The 18,119-nt window shown below is 46.5% G+C and overlaps 1 protein-coding gene across 1 annotated transcript in view; it reads left to right on the forward strand.

Annotated features, from left to right (window-relative positions):
- The first annotated feature begins 11,169 nt into the window (after positions 1–11,169).
- The window catches only part of QSOX1 (quiescin sulfhydryl oxidase 1), a 46,958-nt gene continuing 40,008 nt past the window's right edge, over positions 11,170–18,119 (forward strand). Inside the window, exon 1 of the mRNA XM_049868311.1 lies at positions 11,170–11,541. Coding sequence (XP_049724268.1) covers positions 11,256–11,541 — 286 coding nt within the window. The 5' untranslated portion in view covers positions 11,170–11,255. The remainder of the gene's footprint in view (positions 11,542–18,119) is intronic.

Consider the following 18,119-nt stretch of genomic DNA (forward strand, 5'->3'; position numbering starts at 1 on the left):
GCGGGGCTGGGATTTGAATTGAAACCATCGAATCAAGAGATAGATATTGCGTCTCTCCATAGACACCCACCCAGCATTAGATCTCAGATACCGAATTTGGGTGATGGTTTTCTTCTGAAAACAGGTAGGCTACTGCAACCTCGATTCCAGGTGTGCAAGCAGAGAAGAGAGAAAACCAGCTATGTGTGCACTTTGACCAGGCCCTTCAGAGAGCCGCTGGGCCAGGCTAGAGCTTTGCAGGTTCAGCTCGTCTACATTAATTTGGACACCACATCTGCAAATAGAACAACGGAGGGAATGTCAGCATCAACATCCTGTTCTTTGGAAATTTCTGGTTCTTTCCTCTGCAACCTCACCCATGGTAATATCTTGCTTGAGATGAGTTTCATAATGAGTTGAAAGGCCGCCTTCCATTTCTCAATAAAAGCATTAAACTCTTGTTAAATGATGAGCTATATTTAGCCATTTAAAAAGGAACCTCAAATAAAATGAGATGCATGTCTACAAATCTGTATGTGTGTCCAAGTGTGTGGTGAAATCACTATTAGCCAAGGGGAAGATGGCAGACTGGCACAGGCCACAGGCAGAGAGTTTTAAAGGGAAATAGAGAATTCTGAAAAGGGCAGTGGTGGTTCAGTGCTAGAGTTCTTACCTCCCATATGGGAGACCTGGGTTCAATTCCTGGACAATGCACCTCATATGTAGCCATCACAGGTCTGTCAGTGGAGGCTTGCATGCTGCTATGATGCTAAACAGCTTTCACCTGGACTTCCAGACTAAGATGGATTAAGAAGAAAGGCCTGTATCTACTTCTGAAAATCAGTCAATGAAAACCCTAGGGATCAACTCGAGGGACATCTACGTCAATTGGCACAACATAGGTCATAATGACAATGTTCTGCATCCTACTTTGGTGAGTAGTGTCTGGGGTCTTAAAAGCTTGGGAGCAGCCATCTAAGATACAACTATGGGTCTCTTTCTGTCCAGAGCAAAGGAAAGCAAAGAAAACTAAAGACTCACGGGAGTAATTTGTCCAAATCATTAATGGACCACATGGGCCGCAGCCTACACAATCCTGAGACCAGGAGAACTAGACGGTGCTCAGCTACCATCATAGACAGCTCTGGCTAGGATCACAACAGAGGGTCAGGAGAAACAGTCTTTATATCACCATTTCTTATACTAACCTTGTTAAAGATCCAAATATGTAGAAAAATGTAGAGCAAAAAATCAAATTCACAAAAAAGACCAGACTTACTGGTCTGACAGAAACTGGAGGAACCCTCAACACTATGGCCCTAAGACACCCTTCAAACCTGGAACTGAAACCATTCCCAGAGACCACCTTCTAGCTAAACAATAAACAAGCCCATAAAACGAACAATAATACCCAAGAGAAAAGTGCTTCTTAGAAAAATCAATTTTGTGAGGTCAAAAGGGCAATCTTTGCCCAAAGGCAAAGATAAGAAGACGGGAAGGGGTAGTAACAGGATGAAGCAAATGGGGAACCCAAGGTGGAAATGGGGGGAGTGCTAACACATTGTGGGGAATGAAGCCAAGGATATGAAACATTTTATGTACAAACTATGGAGTGGGAGGGAAACCCTGGTGGCGTAGTGGTTAAGTGCTACAGCTGCTAACCAAAGGGTTGGCAGTTCGAGTCTGCCAGGTGCTCCTTGGAAACCCTGTGGGGTGGTTCTGCTCTGTCCTATAGGGTCGCTATGAGTCGGAATTGACTCGATGGCACTGGGTTTGGTTTTTTATTGAGTGGGAATCTAATTTGCTCTGTAAACTTTCAGCTAATGCACAGTAAAAAAGAAAAAAAAGATTAAGTCATTTTCCAGAAATGAGGTACAAGAGGCCTGTGATGGTATCTCAGAGAGAGAAATATACTTTAAAGCTTGTTTTTAAACTCCAAATTACAGATGCCGAGTTGCAACCAAGCCACTTCTCTCAGGGTGCTCAAAATGACTAGGAATAGGAATTTATTTAGTTAATGACACTCCAGGGAAATACTAGTCAGACCAGCTAATGACTGTAACCTAGCACAAAAGGTGTCTCTCAGCTCCTGATGGTCAAAGCAGAAAGATAGGTTTTTTATTATCTCATAAAGAAAGCAGACAGCAACATCATGAAAGCAAACTTTCCTAGAGCTAAGGTCAAAAAAGGATTTATTACTTGGACATTTAACAATACAATGTATGTTGTCATCAACAGCTATACATTTAATGTGAGATGTATAAACTGTCTTTCCATCATCATTTCTTATACCAACCTTGTTAAAGATCCAAAAATGCAGTTTTGATTTGTCTAAAAAAAAAAAAACGCTATGGGTCATAACAGTTTGATCCCGTTGTGCGTGGGGTCACCATCGACAACAGCTAATAGCAACAGAGAATTCGAAAGGTGGAGGCTGGGTCTCCAATGTGCCAGGTCTGCACGTGCTCCTACAGCCCAGGAGAATCCTCTCTGGGTGCTGCAGGGAACACTGGGTACCTCGTTCCTTCCCGCTCAGCTGTGTCAAGGACCCAGGACTTACCATTAGGGATTTCTGTTGCTCTTTATTTTGGAACCTGCTTCTGGCAGCTCTGAGCTTTAGGATTGGCCCTGGGCAGTCCCCAGAGAGAAAGCTGAGCCACAGCACACTGACCCTGGGCCCAGAGCAAGAGGTAGAGGGTGTAATGATGTGGACAAACATTTATCAAGTGTGGAAACTTTTCCATTCAATCCCTGAAGGCAGAAAACAAAACTGGCTACGGACTTAAGTAATTTGCTCAAGATCACTCAGCTAATGGATTAATGGTCTACTCAGCTAATGAAAGGTGGGGCTGAGATTTGAGCCCAAGGCACATGCTTTTCACCACTAGACATTTCACGAGTGACCAGTATCAGGACCAGTCAGAGTAGTGTGGGTGCCCCTCTGCCTCATGGGGCCCCTGAGAGAAAGGACCCCAGGGTTTGCTGGATATAGTGGAAATGACCAACATTTGAGATCCCAGGGGAGGAGCAGCTGGAGGACAGGACTGGACAGAGCCTCCTCTGGGCAGGAGACTGTACCTCCGGGAAGGTATGTGACTCAGGACACATTGGCTTCCCAGGTACAGCATGGATCCACGCCTGGCTTTGCCACTTGACCTACCCCCAACATTTGTGGGGTCCAGGACAGGTGGACAAGGGAGGCTACATACCATATGTCTACACATTTACAAATTATAAATCAAACTAAAGACTAGAAAACCAAACCAGCTGCCATGAGTCAATTCTGACTAATGACAATCTCAAGTGTGTCAGAGTAGAACTGTGATCCATAGGGTTTTCAATGGCTGCGAAGTTCCAGAAGCAATCTACTTCCTGTCTTCCGAGGCACCTCTGGGGCGGGTTTGAATCACCATCTCTTCCATTTGTAGCCAAGCGCTTAACCAATTGCACCATACGGGGACTCCTATAAATCAAGCTAACAAACTGTTAAGTAAAATGTGGTCCATCCTCCTACCTTGAGAGATAAGCCTTCATGATGACCTGGAAGACTTCTGACCTACAGAACTGTAAGATAATAAATTTGTGTTTGTGAAGCCACTAAATTTGTGTTAATTCATTTTGGCAGCTATATAGAAAATGAATAAAACCAGTTTATACTGAAAGCCAAGAGAAAAAAAGTATTGCAAGAAGGAGGAAGCTCTCAGCTGTGTCAAAGTCTACTGAGAAGTTAAGTAAGAGGAAGAGAGGTGTAACCGTTGCATATGGCAACACAGAGGCTGTTAACCCTGATGAATAGTTCCAGTGGTTTGGCCAGCTCAGAATCCAGACTGGAGCAGACTAAGGAATGAAAGGCAGAATGAGGAAGTGGAAGCAGTAAACACATACGACTCTGTTGTAAAGTTTTGTCGTAAAGAGAAGGAAGGAAATGGGACAATGTGTGGAGAAGGTTGTAAGTTGAATACCTTTGCTTAGTCAATAAAACACAGGTAAACACCTTTCTGGTATTCTCTACTTTCAGCCAGGATCCATCTGACATCAGCAATGATATCCCTGGTTCCACGTCCTCTTCTGAATTCGGACTGAATTTCTGGTAGTTCTCTGTCGATATACTGCTGCAGCCACTTTTGAATGATCTTCGGCAAAATTTTGCTCTCGTGTGATATTAATGATATTGTTCGATAATTTCCATATTCGGTTGGATCACCTTTCTTGGGAATAGGCATAAATATGGATCTCTTCCAGTGGGTTGGCCAGGCAGTTGTCTTCCCAACTTCTTGGCATAGACTTGTGAGCACTTTCAGTGCTGCATCCAGTTGTTGAAACATATCAATTGATATTCCGTCAATTCCTGGAGGCTTGTTTTTTGCCAATGCCTTCAGTGCAGCTTGGATTTCTTCCTTCTTCAGTACCATTGGTTCCTGATCATATGCTACCTCCTGAAATAGTTGAACGTCGACCAATTCTTTCTGGTATAATGATTCTGTGCATTCCTTCCATCTTCTTTTGATGCTTCCTGTGTCGTTTAATATTTTGCCCATAGAATCCTTCACTATTGCAACTCAAAGCTTGAATTTTTTCTTCAGTTTTTCTATCTCTAGCTCTTTGCACATGTCTTTATAATACTTTACTTCGTCTTCTCATGCTGCCCTTTGAAATCATCTGTTCAGTTCTTTTACTTCATTTCTTCCTTTTGCTTTAGCTGCTCAACATTCAAAAGCAAGTTTCAGAGTCTCTTCTGACATCCATTTTTGTCTTTTCTTTCTTTCCTGTATTTTTAATGACCGCTTGCTTTTTTCATGTATGACATCCTTGATGTCATTCCACAACTCATCTAGTCTTCAGTCATTAGCATTCAACACATCAAATCTATTCTTGAGATGGTCTCTAAACTCAGGTAGGACATATTCAAGGTCATACTTTGGCTCTTGTCAACTTGTTCTAATTTTCTTCAGTTTCAACTTGAACTTGCATATGAGCAATTGATGAACTGTTCCACAGTTAGCCCCTAGCCTTGTTTTGACTGATGATATTGAGCTTTTCCACTATCTCTTTCCATAAATGTACTAGATTTGATTCCTGTGTATTCTATCTGGCAAGGTCCATGTGTATAGTTGCCGTTTATGTTGGCGAAAAAAGGTATTTGCATTAAAGAAGTTGCTGGTCTTGCAAAATTCTATCATGCGATTTCTGGCATCGTTTCTGTCATCAAGGCTCTATTTTCCAACTACTGATCCTTCTTTTTTGTTTCCGGCTTTCGCATTCCAATCACCAGTAATTATCAACGCTCCTGGTTGCATGTTCGATCAATTTCAGACTGTAGAAGCTGGTAAAAACCTTCAGTTTCTTCATCTTTGGCCTTAGTGGTTGGGGGGTAAATTTGAATAATAGTCATATTAACTAGTCTTCCTTGTAGGCATATGGATATTATTCTATCACTGACAGTGTTGTACTTCAGGATAGATCTTGAAATGTTCTTTTTTATGATGAATGCAACACCATTCCTCTTTGTCATTCCCTGAGTAGTAGACCATATGATTATTCGATCCAAAATGGCCAATACCAGTCCATTTCAGCTCACTAATGTCTAGGATATTGAACTTTATGCTTTCTGATTTTTCTACATTTGTACTTTGTACATTCCAGGTTCCAATTATTAATGGACGTTTGCAGCTGTTTCTTCTCATTTTGAGTCATGCCGCATCAGCAAATGAAGGTTCCAAATGCTTGACTCCATCCAAGTCATTAAGGTCGACTCTACTTTGAGTCAGGCATCATTTGATGACTTGTAGGTTCCCAAAAGTCCTAACGCCTGATATTAGTCAGAGTCCAAACAAAGCCTTGAGCTTGTAGCCTTGTCTCTTCATTACAATTTAAATAATCAGCTTGTCCTTATGTGCATGTGTAAGGGGGCACCTATTCCCAAGGAGGCTCTACCTGAACATGGGGTTCTTCCCCAAATATCTTTTTCACGGACTATTCCCTTCTCAATGTTTCAGTGGCTATGTTGGAAAGCCTGACAAAAATTACCCGCACTATTCCTTGTATGGCCATGAGCAAGTGCCTTCCCTTTTCTGGACCTCAGTTTCCTCTGCAGATGTAGAAAAAGGCAGTTGGACCGAGTAGGAGCAGAAAAGAATGAGGAGCTAGAAAGGAATTGCTTAGTTACCCTCTTCCAATGGGTTTCTCTCTCTGGTGTTTGGGTAGATTTCCAGCCTTCTACCCCATCCAAGAGACTCACAGAAAGAGATGTGGGGATTCTATGTCCATTCTCATTTCTAAGGCCCTGAAGAACCCAGGGCTAGGGACCTTGTACTAGGTATTCTTCTTTCTCCACCCTTCGTTAACCTGTCTTTTGTCTTGGAAGCCAACTTCCATGGACTATATAATCAGGGCACCCTTGTCATCTCGCTTCAGTTGGGTTTGGCCAACGGGAGGCACTGGAAAGAGTTCAGAGGGCTGGAGGAGAAAGAGATCAAAGTTATATTTTCCTGGTCTTTCCATGCTTTTCTCCCTGCTTTTCTGTGGTTCTGGCAATGGTAGTGTTTTGTGGTTACGGCTCCAGTTGGGTGGCCCCTCTTCTTCAACTCCAGCCCTCACCGGTTCTCATCACAGAGTTCCCTCCCCTTACCTCTTCTGGTTTAGGGGTCCTGAAAGGGGTTCTTACTGTTGCCAATTCCTAGGCACCTCACTTTGTCTTGTTTGTTCCCTGCATATATTTCCGTAAATAGTTCTTCTATTCAGCCCCCTTCAGTAAACCCCTTGAATATGCCATCTCTTTTCTGCCATATCTGACTGATACAGACCTTTATTATTTCTCTTCCTTTCAGACTTGGGATTCTAACTGCCACTAGCTAAGCAAAATTTCAACCGGAAGGTCATCTGGAAAATCAAAAGGCAAGTCTTAAAGAGGCAAGGCAAAGGCTCATTCTCCTACAGGTGCTCCTGCATTATGCCCAGGCCTCCGGGCGCTTGCTTTCCTGTTGCATACATCTTCTGATCCTTGGCGCAAATGAGTGAGTGGCAAGTCATCTAATCCTCTCCTACCAGGTGACATATTTTACCAAACAACATTCTGTTGCTCACCGTAATTATCTGTATTTGTGTGTAAGCTGCTTTCTTCTCACCACCTCTCACTTTTGGTTGCCAGACTCCCAATTGTCTGTCTCTTATTCATGCATAACATATGCATGATTCACAAGTGGGAAAGTCAATAGGGCTCCCTCTACCTCAGTCTCCCCATCTGTTGAAATGGGATAATAATACCAACAGTCTCATAGACTTGAGGAGAGGATTAAATGAGTAACACCTGTAAGTGCTTAGAATAGGAGGTGCAAAGTGCTTCACTATTACTACTATTATTCTCTCATCTGATTCATCGTGACCCACTTGCCTACAACTTGTGTGTAGAAAGGCAGGAAAGGGGATCTATATAGGAATTGCTAAATCTCCCAGTCTCCCACTTCCAATGCTTCCCTCCATGCTCCTTCTCCTCTCCACACCCCATTCCTTAGTAGATTTCCTTCTCTGCTACCTTTTCACCCCAGAAAGCTCCAAGAAGGGCAAACAGGGCATACTGTGATTCTTATTTTACTGTTCTCAATTCTAGACCAGTGGTTTTCAAATGGTGCCCTGGGGAACCCTGGGGTTCCCAAGATGCCCCCATAGACAATGGAAACTGAGTATTGCTCTAGGTAACATGCTTCACCTTACTTCTATCTGTTTAAGCTTCCTGTAAGAGTCTTTTTTTTTTTTTTAAGAGTCGAGTTGAACAAAGGCTTCCAAGACTTAAAAAAGTTGATTTCCCTGTTCCATGGTATTGAAAGGCCCAGATTTTACAACTCTATGTCCTAGTCTTTTGGTCCCATTGCCAAGAAACTTTCTCTACTCCATTCAAATAGTTTGTATTCTTTTTAGGTTTTGATGCTCTAAAACAGATACATGAACAAGAGAGCATTTGTACTTATCTGGGGTGTCTTTCCCAGAAGCTTAGCATATTCATCAGACATTATCTCCTTAATTCCCATGCCCCTGGGGAAGATAACTACAACACTCTTTAATTATAGAGACATTTGGAGGCAACTGACTTTTCCTGGCACCAGATCCAGCCACTGGAGTACTTCTAGTCCCTAGAATCCAAGGTTACTAGGGGACTATCCATCCTGATATCCCTGGGCTGGGCCTGATCCAAGTGGCTGCTGGGTAGAAGGAAAGTGGGGTAGCAGAAGCTATACAAGGATTTATTCCCGGGGAAGTGTACTCAGCAACCGGAATTGACTAAGGGAGAGAGACATTGTGGGGAGGGGGTGTGTTATGGATTTGTATTGTGTCCTCCAAAGTGTGTGTCAACTTGGCTAGGCCACGATTCCCAGTATTGTGTAGTTATCCTTCATTTTGTGATCTGATGTAATCAACTATGTGTTGTAAATCCTAATCTCTATGATGTTAATGAGGCAGGATTAGAGGCAGTTGTGTTAATGAGGCAGGACACAATCTACAGGATTAAGTTGTATTTCGAGTCAATCTCTTTTTTGACATAAAAGAAAGAAGCAAGCAGAGAGGGGAGGGACCTCTTACCACCAAGAAAGAAGAGCTGGGAGCAGAGCATGTCCTTTGAATCCAGGGTCCCTGCACTTCTCCTAGACCAGGGGAAGATTGAGGACAAGGACCTTCCTCCAGAGCCAACAGAGAAAGAAGCCCTTCCCCTGGAGCTGGCACCCTGAATTCGGACTTCTAGCCTCCTAGACTGTGACAGAACAACACTGTTAAAGCCAGCCACTTGTGGCATTTCTTTTATAGCAGCACTAGATAACTAAGATGGGGGTATATTAACACTACAATAAGTCCCCATATAATTTATTTATGCAGTTCAAGACATTGGGTAAAGAGGATATGAGCCCATTAAGGGAGTAAAAGCCCCAGCCCCCAGACCTCTTCCTGCAATCCCAGATTACTACAAGGCTCCCTTCCACATTTCATTCCGGTCTTTGCTCAATTGTCACATTAGAACTTGCCTAAGACCAGGGCTAGAGAGCTCTGAGCTCTCTGGCCCTCCTCCAGTCACCTTCTTTTCTACAGAGCAAGCAGTCCATGGGCCAAGGGGACATGCCCACCCAAAGCACCTGCCCCTCCCTATTTTCATACCATACTGTAGATACCTGGAACTCTAGAACTCACTGCCTCAATGGCACTAGGCCTCTCCTCAGAGTCTATCCTCTTTAGGGGCCAAGGAGTGGCCAAGGGGAGGCTATTTGCAGGAGGTGCAGACAGAGCTTGCATGTGCAGACAGGGGTGTTACTGGTGTTTGCCCAAGGCCCCTTGACATGTGGGACAGGGCTGGGGTGCAAAGAGAAGGGGGTAAGGCTGAGGGCTGGGACTTAGTCCTCTGCCTCAAAGCCACAGCTATCCAGTGCTCACCTTGGGGGAGTTCAAGAATTTTAAATTTAAATTTGGCCTTCCAGATTATAATGGGGTCACCACGAATCGGACTTGACTGCAACGGGTTTGGTCTTTTGGTTTTGGATACTTGTCAAGAAAACCCAAACCAAACCCAACCCATTACTGTCGAGTCAATTAATACTCATATGGACCCCATAGTACGGAGTAGAGCTGCCCCTATATTGTTTCCAAGGCTGTTAACCTTTACGAAAGCAGAACGCGACATCTTTCTCCCTCAGAGAAGTAGGTAGGTTCCAGCCGCCAACCTTTTGTTAGCAGCCAAGCACTTAACCACTGTGACACCAGGGCTCCTCATCAAGATAAATGGATAGGAACGTTACATAACAGTTTAACTTGATTTACAATTTAAAAATAAGTAAACATATGGTATGTGCATCTCTCCTAGTACTGTTACTCTGGCCCCTGCAAATATTAACTGTGGGTCTTTCCCTGACCACCCTAATATAGCACCTCCTCTCTGGCTTTGTTTTTTCATAATGTTTGTCACCATCTGACACTTGTTTATCATCTCTTTTACCCCCACTAGAATGTAAAATCCATGACTGTAGATAGTTTTGTTTAATGCCTGTTATGTGTACCCAGATTAGTTCCTGGCACAAAGAAGCCACTCAGTAAATGTCTGTTGAGTGGATGAAAAAATGGATAACAAATTTGGCCTCAGAGTGCTGACAAGTGAGGTGGGCTAACCCAGCAGACACAAAGGAAAAGAATCACCCCTCTGGGGAGCACCTCCTACTCTTAAACCAAATCACAACACTGGAGCTACAAAAGGTGACCAGGGGAAGTCCATTCACACCTTAACACACGATTAGGATCAGGTTAGCTGTGAGAGAAACATTTAAGGGAGTAGGAAGAGCTGTGGGCAGGCTGGAGAGTTAAATATGGTGATGACAGGAGGGTCTGGTGGGGTAGGACAGGGTGGCCCAGGCTGCTGAGAGCTCCGATTGACAGAACAAGGCATGCAGAAGGAATGGCCGGGAAATGAAGACCAAACTTTTCCGAGGGCAGGCCCAGGGATGCAACATATGTGTCCTAACAATCCTATTAGGATGGCCAGACATGGGTGCTGAAGGAAACTCTGGCTCCATGACAATGGCCTCAAGGATCCGGCCCAGGTTAAGGTGGGGACAGGGCTGCTTATCCGGACTCAGGAAACCTCCAAATCACGTTGCCCTTTAGCTGGTCACAGGCCCAGGAAGGGAGGGCGCATCTGATCCCCGTGGAGTCATGGCGACCACAGACTCAGCCTGTTCTAAGAGTTGGCAGGGGCCGGGGAGTCACTGCCACTAGTCCCTCTTCTCTACCACCTGCTTCTAATTCACAAAGCCTTGCTGCTTTGTGAGATCCCTAGAACTCGCCCGGAACAGCATAAATCGGGGTATATATTCCGTTTCTGTCGGATATGGGGGCCTCCCAGGTCACACGCAGCAACCAGAACCGTGGTCCTGCTCTCTGCTCCAAGGACGCCCCACTGTTTTCATGAGGTTGGGAGCTCAGAGGACAGTTGGCTGCGCTCTCAGCCTCCCGGGCCCGGAGGCAGCGACCCGCCCGCGCGGCTCTGAGGCCTGGGCGGAACCGAATGGCACGCTTGCCACGCGGCCCCAGGCTTCGACGCACGGCTGCTGCCCCGCCCGCCCACAGGCCCTCGCGCCTGTCGGCTGGGGCGGGAAGGGGGCGGCCCCCGGCGCGGTGGGCGGGGCGGTGGGCGGGGCCAGCGGCCCCTCCTCCCGGGCGGAGGCAGGAGGCGCCGCGGAGCCGCGGAGGCAGCAAGTCGTCGGAAACTTGCGTGCCGTTGTTGGCCTAGGGCGCAGCCGCCGAGGATGGGGAGGCGCGGCCGCTGCTTGGCAGCCGCCGGCCGGGGCTCGGGACCACCGTCGCCGCTGTGGCTGCCACTGCTGATGCTGATGGCTGTGCCCGTCGCGGGCGCGGCCCGGCTCTCGGCGCTGTACTCGCCCTCCGACCCGCTGACGCTGCTGCAGGCGGACACGGTGCGCGGCGCCGTGCTCGGCTCCCCCAGCGCCTGGGCAGTGGAGTTCTTCGCCTCCTGGTGCGGCCACTGCATCGCCTTCGCCCCGACTTGGAGGGCGCTGGCCAACGACATCAAAGGTGAGGAGCCGGGGCGGCCCGTCGCTCCCCCTAGGCCGGCCCCCTTCACCTGCCCCACGGGGAGTGCTCCTCGCTCGGGGCTCGCTGCCCGCTTCCCATCACCTCCGGATTCGTTCTCGCTTCCTCTCTGCCCACCCCACTCCCCCCAGTTTTACATCCTTAACTCCATTTTTGGCTCCGGCCCTTGTCTTTTTCCTCTTGGGCCACGTCCCGAGGTTCTCACCCTTTCCCGGGGCTGGGGCTCCCCGACCTTCTGCTCTGCTTTGCCTGTTCGCTCTGCCTCTCGGTAACCTCGACCTGGTTATTGCCCCATCCCTGAGGGTCGCAGGGAGGATCTCCTTTGTTCCCCCTGCTGTTCCTCTGACACCTTACGGGCTTTCTCTAGTCCAGCCTCGAGGCAACCCCCATCCTCTCGCCAGGGACCTCTGGCACCCCTGCCAAGTTCTGCAGATGCTGTGGGGTCACTAATGGGGAGACCAGGGAACTGACACTCTTTCTGCCCCCCCCCCAACCTTTACCTTTCCCGCTCCCTTTGTAAGTGACACAACTGGTACTTAGACTTCCTTTGTCGCCTCATCTTTATCTTTGAGATGATTACACTCACCTGACAAAGTTTTCCTGTCCCCGTTCCAGGCCTCTCCACACCTGCTGCCTACAGCTCATTAGCTTCTTGGCCACCTCCTTCTCTCTCTTCCTGTCCTTTCACCCTCTCTCAGGCCCTTCTGTTTTAACCCCCTGAAACCAGAGGCCTCACTGAAGGCAACCTCTTGGTGTTTGTTTGGTCCTTGCTCCCAGGAATGTTCCCATTCCCTGGCCCAAACACTAACACCATATTTCCTTGACTCTAAGACTCCACCAGTTGTGAGACAGACCATTCATTTAATAATAGTCTGAGGGGTAGAGGGATAAGAAAACCACTAAACGTATATAGATTTTAAGATGTACCCTATAACATAAATGTTAAATTAAAAAAAAAAAAAGCCATTTCTATGGTAATAATAACCCCAGTGCCTTCCAGTCAATTCCAACTCACAATGAGTCGGATGGTAATAACAGGAATTAATATTACTGAGTGCTTATTATGTGTCAGACACCATACTGAATAAGTACTTGGCATATATTAGCTCAGAGTTTTCTTTCCCAATTTAAAGATCCCTGTGGTGTCAAATAAACCCTATGAGGCAGTTCTACTCTGTCCTACAGGGTCGCTATGAGTCAGAATTGACTCGATGGCAACAAGTTTGGTTTTTTGATTTTATGGTGTCAGATATTTACCTAACCTAGATAGTGAGTATTTGGGAGGCAGGAGTGGTATGGTGGGTAGTAAATGACTTGCCTCTGGGTTGCTTCCTTTGAATGGAACAACTTTCTGAGTATGGTGCTAGGGCCCTACCTGAAATGGTCATTGGGTGAGGACTGTGAGTATCTTAGGGAATAGGCCTCTTTCTGGAGAATGGAAAACTGGGACCGTTATTCCTTTGCTGTGCTATTGGTATTTCTTGATAAACGCAACCATTAGTAGTAAAATAGTTCGTTTGTAGATGTCAGGTTTTCAAGCTCAGCCTACCTCTTTCCTTGAGCAGCTTGCAAAGTGATTATTGAAGTGGCTAGCTGTGTGCATATCTTTTAGCTGTATGGTCCTGGAAAGTTATTTTTCAACAAAATTTATAAAACATCTTACCTCCAATCTCTATGTAGACACTTGCTCACATGCCTCTCTGGTCCCTTCACCTGAATATGCCATCTCTAAGCAGCTTTTCACACTATTTCAGTGATGACAACACATGATAGGTCAGGGCAGGAAGGGAAGAATGTCAGACATGGAACTGAAGCACCTAAGGGAGATACTCTCAAGGGAAATTGTAGACCTGAACATCATACAAATTCCTAGGTCAGTTTCTCCTTTGAGGCTACCGGGGTCTTAAATGGTCAAAGGTGGACTCATTCTGGAACATTCCCTATTCTATCTTGAGACTGCTGGGGGGAGAGATTGGCTTCCAGCTGACTCGCTTGTTTGGTCTCTTGCAACCCAGAGTTTTCTTAGGAATTGTACACACAGATACTGATCCAGCCTGCTCCTAGATGAGGGTTGCCACTTCCAAAAGGGAGTCTTTCCCCAGTGCTTGGAATGACAGCCCTTCCCTAAAAAAACAAAAACAAAACATAACCTCTGAAAGGAAAATAGAAGCATCAGCATCTGTGGAACCGCTGGAGATTTAGGTGGAAACTGGGGGGTTGTCCATGAACCATGAGGGTCAGTCAACCTCCTGAGCAGGATCATGTCTGGGGAGGGCACTGGCAGAATCTGGTGTCAGGGCTTACAGTGATGAAGAGCGCCCCCCACCCCCCAATCCCAATCCATTGTAAGGTTTTCTGTTGAGGACTTGCTGAGAAGCCAGGCGCCATCCTCTGTGAGGTGCTCTCACCTCATCTCTGTATTCGGAGGTTCCTTGAGAAAGGTTGGTGTTGGAATGGCAGAGGGCTACTCTCGTATCACCCTGGGCTTGTGGGAATGTGGCACATACATTCTGCTGGTAGGGAACACCTTGGGGTGGGAGCAGCAAGAGGGTCATGAGATGGAGAGACTTTTGCAACCCTGACCAGCTGGCCTTGAACATCTGAAGTGGATAGGATTCATTTCTTCAGTGAAATGGTAGATTCTCTGGTGGGTTGTTACCCTGGGGCAGGGCACTTGATTTTAAGGACCTGGCTGACCCCTTTCTATTCAAAAGCAGCTCCTATTGTCTCACCATATGTTGGGAAATTCAGTGTGTTCAGTTTAGCTTTTTATCAGTGCACTTAGCTAATCAATCAGCAAATATTTGTTGAGTGACCTCTGTGTGCAGTGCATTGTTTACATTGCAGTTCGGAAAATGAGCTACACATAGCAGGAAGAGTGGTGACAGAAAGAAGCTGTGTCTGAAAAGGGAATTCGGGGAAGAAGAAAGTCATAGAGGGCTAATTTTCTCACCAAAGGCCTTCACTCAGGCAAGTATTTAGTACTTGCCATATGCTAGGCATGTTGCTAAGGACCTTTTCAAGCCATTATTATATATAATATTTACTTAAGAAAATATCTGAACAATAGATATTGTCTTTTTTTTTTTTTTTTTCTTTTTACAGATAATTAACTTGCCCAAGATTATACAGATGCTGGAGGAAGTATTCAAACCCAGCTCTTTATGACTCTCCAGAGCCTGGGCAGGTAGAAAGGGAGGTGGAGGAGAGAGGATACTCCAGGTGGGAAAACAGTATGTGCAGAGCTATGGAGATGAGACCTGTAAAGCGTGTATGTTTGAGTGACAGTGGCAGTGCTGGTTTTGCCTTTCTTCTCAAGGGGCACAGACCATGTCCCCTCACTGTACCCCTGTGGTACCTAGCATAGAGCCTAGTACAGGATAGGAGCCCACTGGACACTCGTAAAGGCCAATGGCATGAGCCTCACAGAATTCCAAATGAGAATGTGAGTGACAGAACCCTCTGCTGGTGCTGTGGCTCCTCTTGACTCAGACCTGGGGTGTCATCCAGGTGTGAGGGGTAGGGAAGGCATGTTGTCCATCCCGTGACCTCACTGCCCAGAAGCCTTTTCCAAGAAGGAAGAGATGTGATGCATAGCACTGACTAGCTGAACATGGTATAAGCTAACTCTCTGTGTCAGGAGGTTTTCTGGAGACTTGAGGGTGGGGAGCTGGACCTGAGAACAGGCAGGGTCTAGTCACAAGACCACTGGACTCTAGTGGTTCTGCTCTGCAGCTTCTGACACACTCTTGGTGGTTTGGGTCAGTCTGTGCCTTGGCTTTGATGGAGGCTGTAGTTTGCTCAATGGTCAGGTATCAAGGCCATTTTTCTGGGCAAGAGTTCTTTGCTATCCAGCCCCTGAACAGTTGTCAGAGCTGGAAAGAACATTGGAGATAGCCATCCTGGCCCTCACTGGACCTGTGAGGAAACTAAGGCTGGGAGAGGAGACATGGAGAGGTCACGGTCCTTCGGCCAGTTATAACCATAAGCAGGTCTTGTGACTCTGGTCCAGTGCACTTTCCAGCAGTTGTGAGAGGGGAAGGAAGGCTGCTTGTGACTTCGGAGGGAGCACCTGGTGGGGGCTGACCTACCCACCGTGCTCTCTGGGGCACAGCTGAATCTTCATCACATCCTCACCGGAGGGTGTTACCACCCCTCATCTATCACTCCTAAGTTCACAACTGCTTCTCCACTTTGTTTTTTACTCTGTTGTTAGTAGAGAATTTACTCTGCCCAGGGCAGTAATTGCACCAGAAAATGTTTTTCTCCCTAAGAGTAGGGCTGGACTGACACTGCTTGTCATTTTTATGTTGGGCCTTCAGGATCATAGTATTTAAGTCACCTGACATTTTAAAAAGGCCCCTTCTCCCCAGTTCTGTTTTTTTTTTTTTTGTCAGCAATGCACTTTACTGAAATGCAGTTTTGTTTGTTTTTTACCAATGGAACGCTCAGATAAGGGTGCTCTCTATTCCTCGTACTATTACTAGAATGATGACTAGTCAGGTCCACAGCGATTAGCGTCAGACTGGGCCTTTATATGTCATTATGGCTCATTAAGGTATGACATTGATATTCCTGAGAAACATTCCTTAGCCAGGGCTCTCCCAGCACCTGCCTGGCCTCAGCCTTCACCTCCACATCCCCTTGGGGCTGGAGCAGGTAGCAGAGGCTCTGGTTCTCTTTCATGGGGATACAGGGAATCAAGGCATAAAGAGAATGAGGCCAAGACAGCCAGTGAGCAAGGAACTGAGAACTCCCAGGCATAACCTTTCCTCTTGCCCCCACGAGAGGTAGTTAGCACACTCCTCCTCGCTCTGAGTTTCCTGGTTGGGAAGCTGATAGAGCAGTACTCTGTTCTGTCCTAAGGCCTCTTGAGATAGGCACAGAGGCTCAAATCCTGGGGTCAGATTCAGATTTCTCACAGATTAGTTGTGTGACCTCTTAGACATGGTTACCTAATCTCTCCGTTTTATAGACAAGGAAAATAGTTTTAGAGATAAATACCTTCTTACCTTTCTCATAGGATTGTTGTGAGCATTAAACTAGATAAAGTGGGCACACCATAAAGTCTCAGTATGTTTTCTAATATCTCAGTAAGAGCTGGTGATAGGAGCACTGTGGTACAATGGTTAAGCACTGCGTGGCTAACCGAAAGACTGGTGCTAACTGAAAGTTTGGCGGTTTGAGCCCACCCAGCAATTCCGCAGGAGAAAGACCTGTCGATCTGCTTCTGCAAAGATTACAGCTGAGGAAACCTTAAGTGGCAGTTCTGCTCTGTCATGTCGAATCCCTATGAGTCGAAAATCCACTCAATGGTACCTAACAACAAGAGTTGGTAATAAGACTGTTGTGAGAAACAGGGAATGACATTTAACTAGGAGACAAAACTGTTTCTGACATTCTCTGTCTCATGAGGAAGGTTGTGTTTGGAGGCAAACAGCAGACATATAAAGGGAGCATCCTGACCCTGGTGAGGTGAAGTGAAGAGTGGACTTTCGAGTCTGGTAGCCCGTGGACAAGCTTGAAGGCTCCTCAGTCTGTTTCCTTATTTGTAAAGTGGGAGTTGAGTGAGAGAAAATACAGGTGTGCAGTGGGTACTCATTGTCTACTAGCTTCCTTTTCTCTCTTTCTCCCACATCTTCAGGTCTTCCTACCCCAACGGGTAGTGGGCACTGAGAGGCTGAGGAGTGGTGGCCTGTGCTTGTGGTCACCCGGCTGATAGCCTTGTGAGGCCTCCTGCCTTTGTTATTCAAGGGCATTCACTGGTAGAAGGCTGCGGAATTGCCTCTCTTCTGAGGCCCTTACATCTAATTGACCTATTGCTTTATGAGATCCCACACTTCTTGAGGACAGGGCCAGGTTCACCATCTTTATACCCTTTCTAGCACCTACCCCAGAGTCCCTGCATTGCACATAGATGTTCCTAAAACAGAAGTGATATCTGAATATTATCTACTGAGGTCTGAGAGCTGTTTCTTCTTGCTTTTCCCACCACGAGGGTTTATTTCAAACAGTCTCACCAAAATGGCCTTAATGTTTCCCTCAGCTTCACTAAAATTTAGACAGACTTCTTCCTGCCTTAAGGAGCCCTGATGGTGCAGTGATTAAGTGCTTGGCTGCTAACCAAAAGGTCAGCAGTTTGAACCCACCAGCCTCTCAGCGGGAGAAGGATGTGGCACTCTGCTTCCACAAAGATTTACAGCCTTGGAAACCCTTATGGGACAGTGGTACTCTGTCCTATAGGACCACTGTGAGTCTGAATCGACTTGAAGGCAGTGGGTAAGTCTTTCTGTCTTATCTTCCTAATCTTTCTTCTTCTGGCCCTGAATAGTCCAGGTGCCTAACCAGGGAGTCCCTTATCTCCTTCTCCCCGACACTCCCAGAGTCGAGGTGCCCTATTGCCCCTCCCTAACCTTTCTCCGTCTGGCCCTGCCTTCTCCAGGTATCTAACCAGGGAGTCCCTTATCTCCCTCTACCCTGGCCCTTCCAGAATCCCAGTGGCCTGATCACAGAAAAAGAAAGCACTCTGAGTCACATGGCTCTAATTGCAGACTCAGTAA

This window comes from Elephas maximus, chromosome 24, assembly GCF_024166365.1.
Source record: "Elephas maximus indicus isolate mEleMax1 chromosome 24, mEleMax1 primary haplotype, whole genome shotgun sequence".
Taxonomy (NCBI): domain Eukaryota; kingdom Metazoa; phylum Chordata; class Mammalia; order Proboscidea; family Elephantidae; genus Elephas; species Elephas maximus.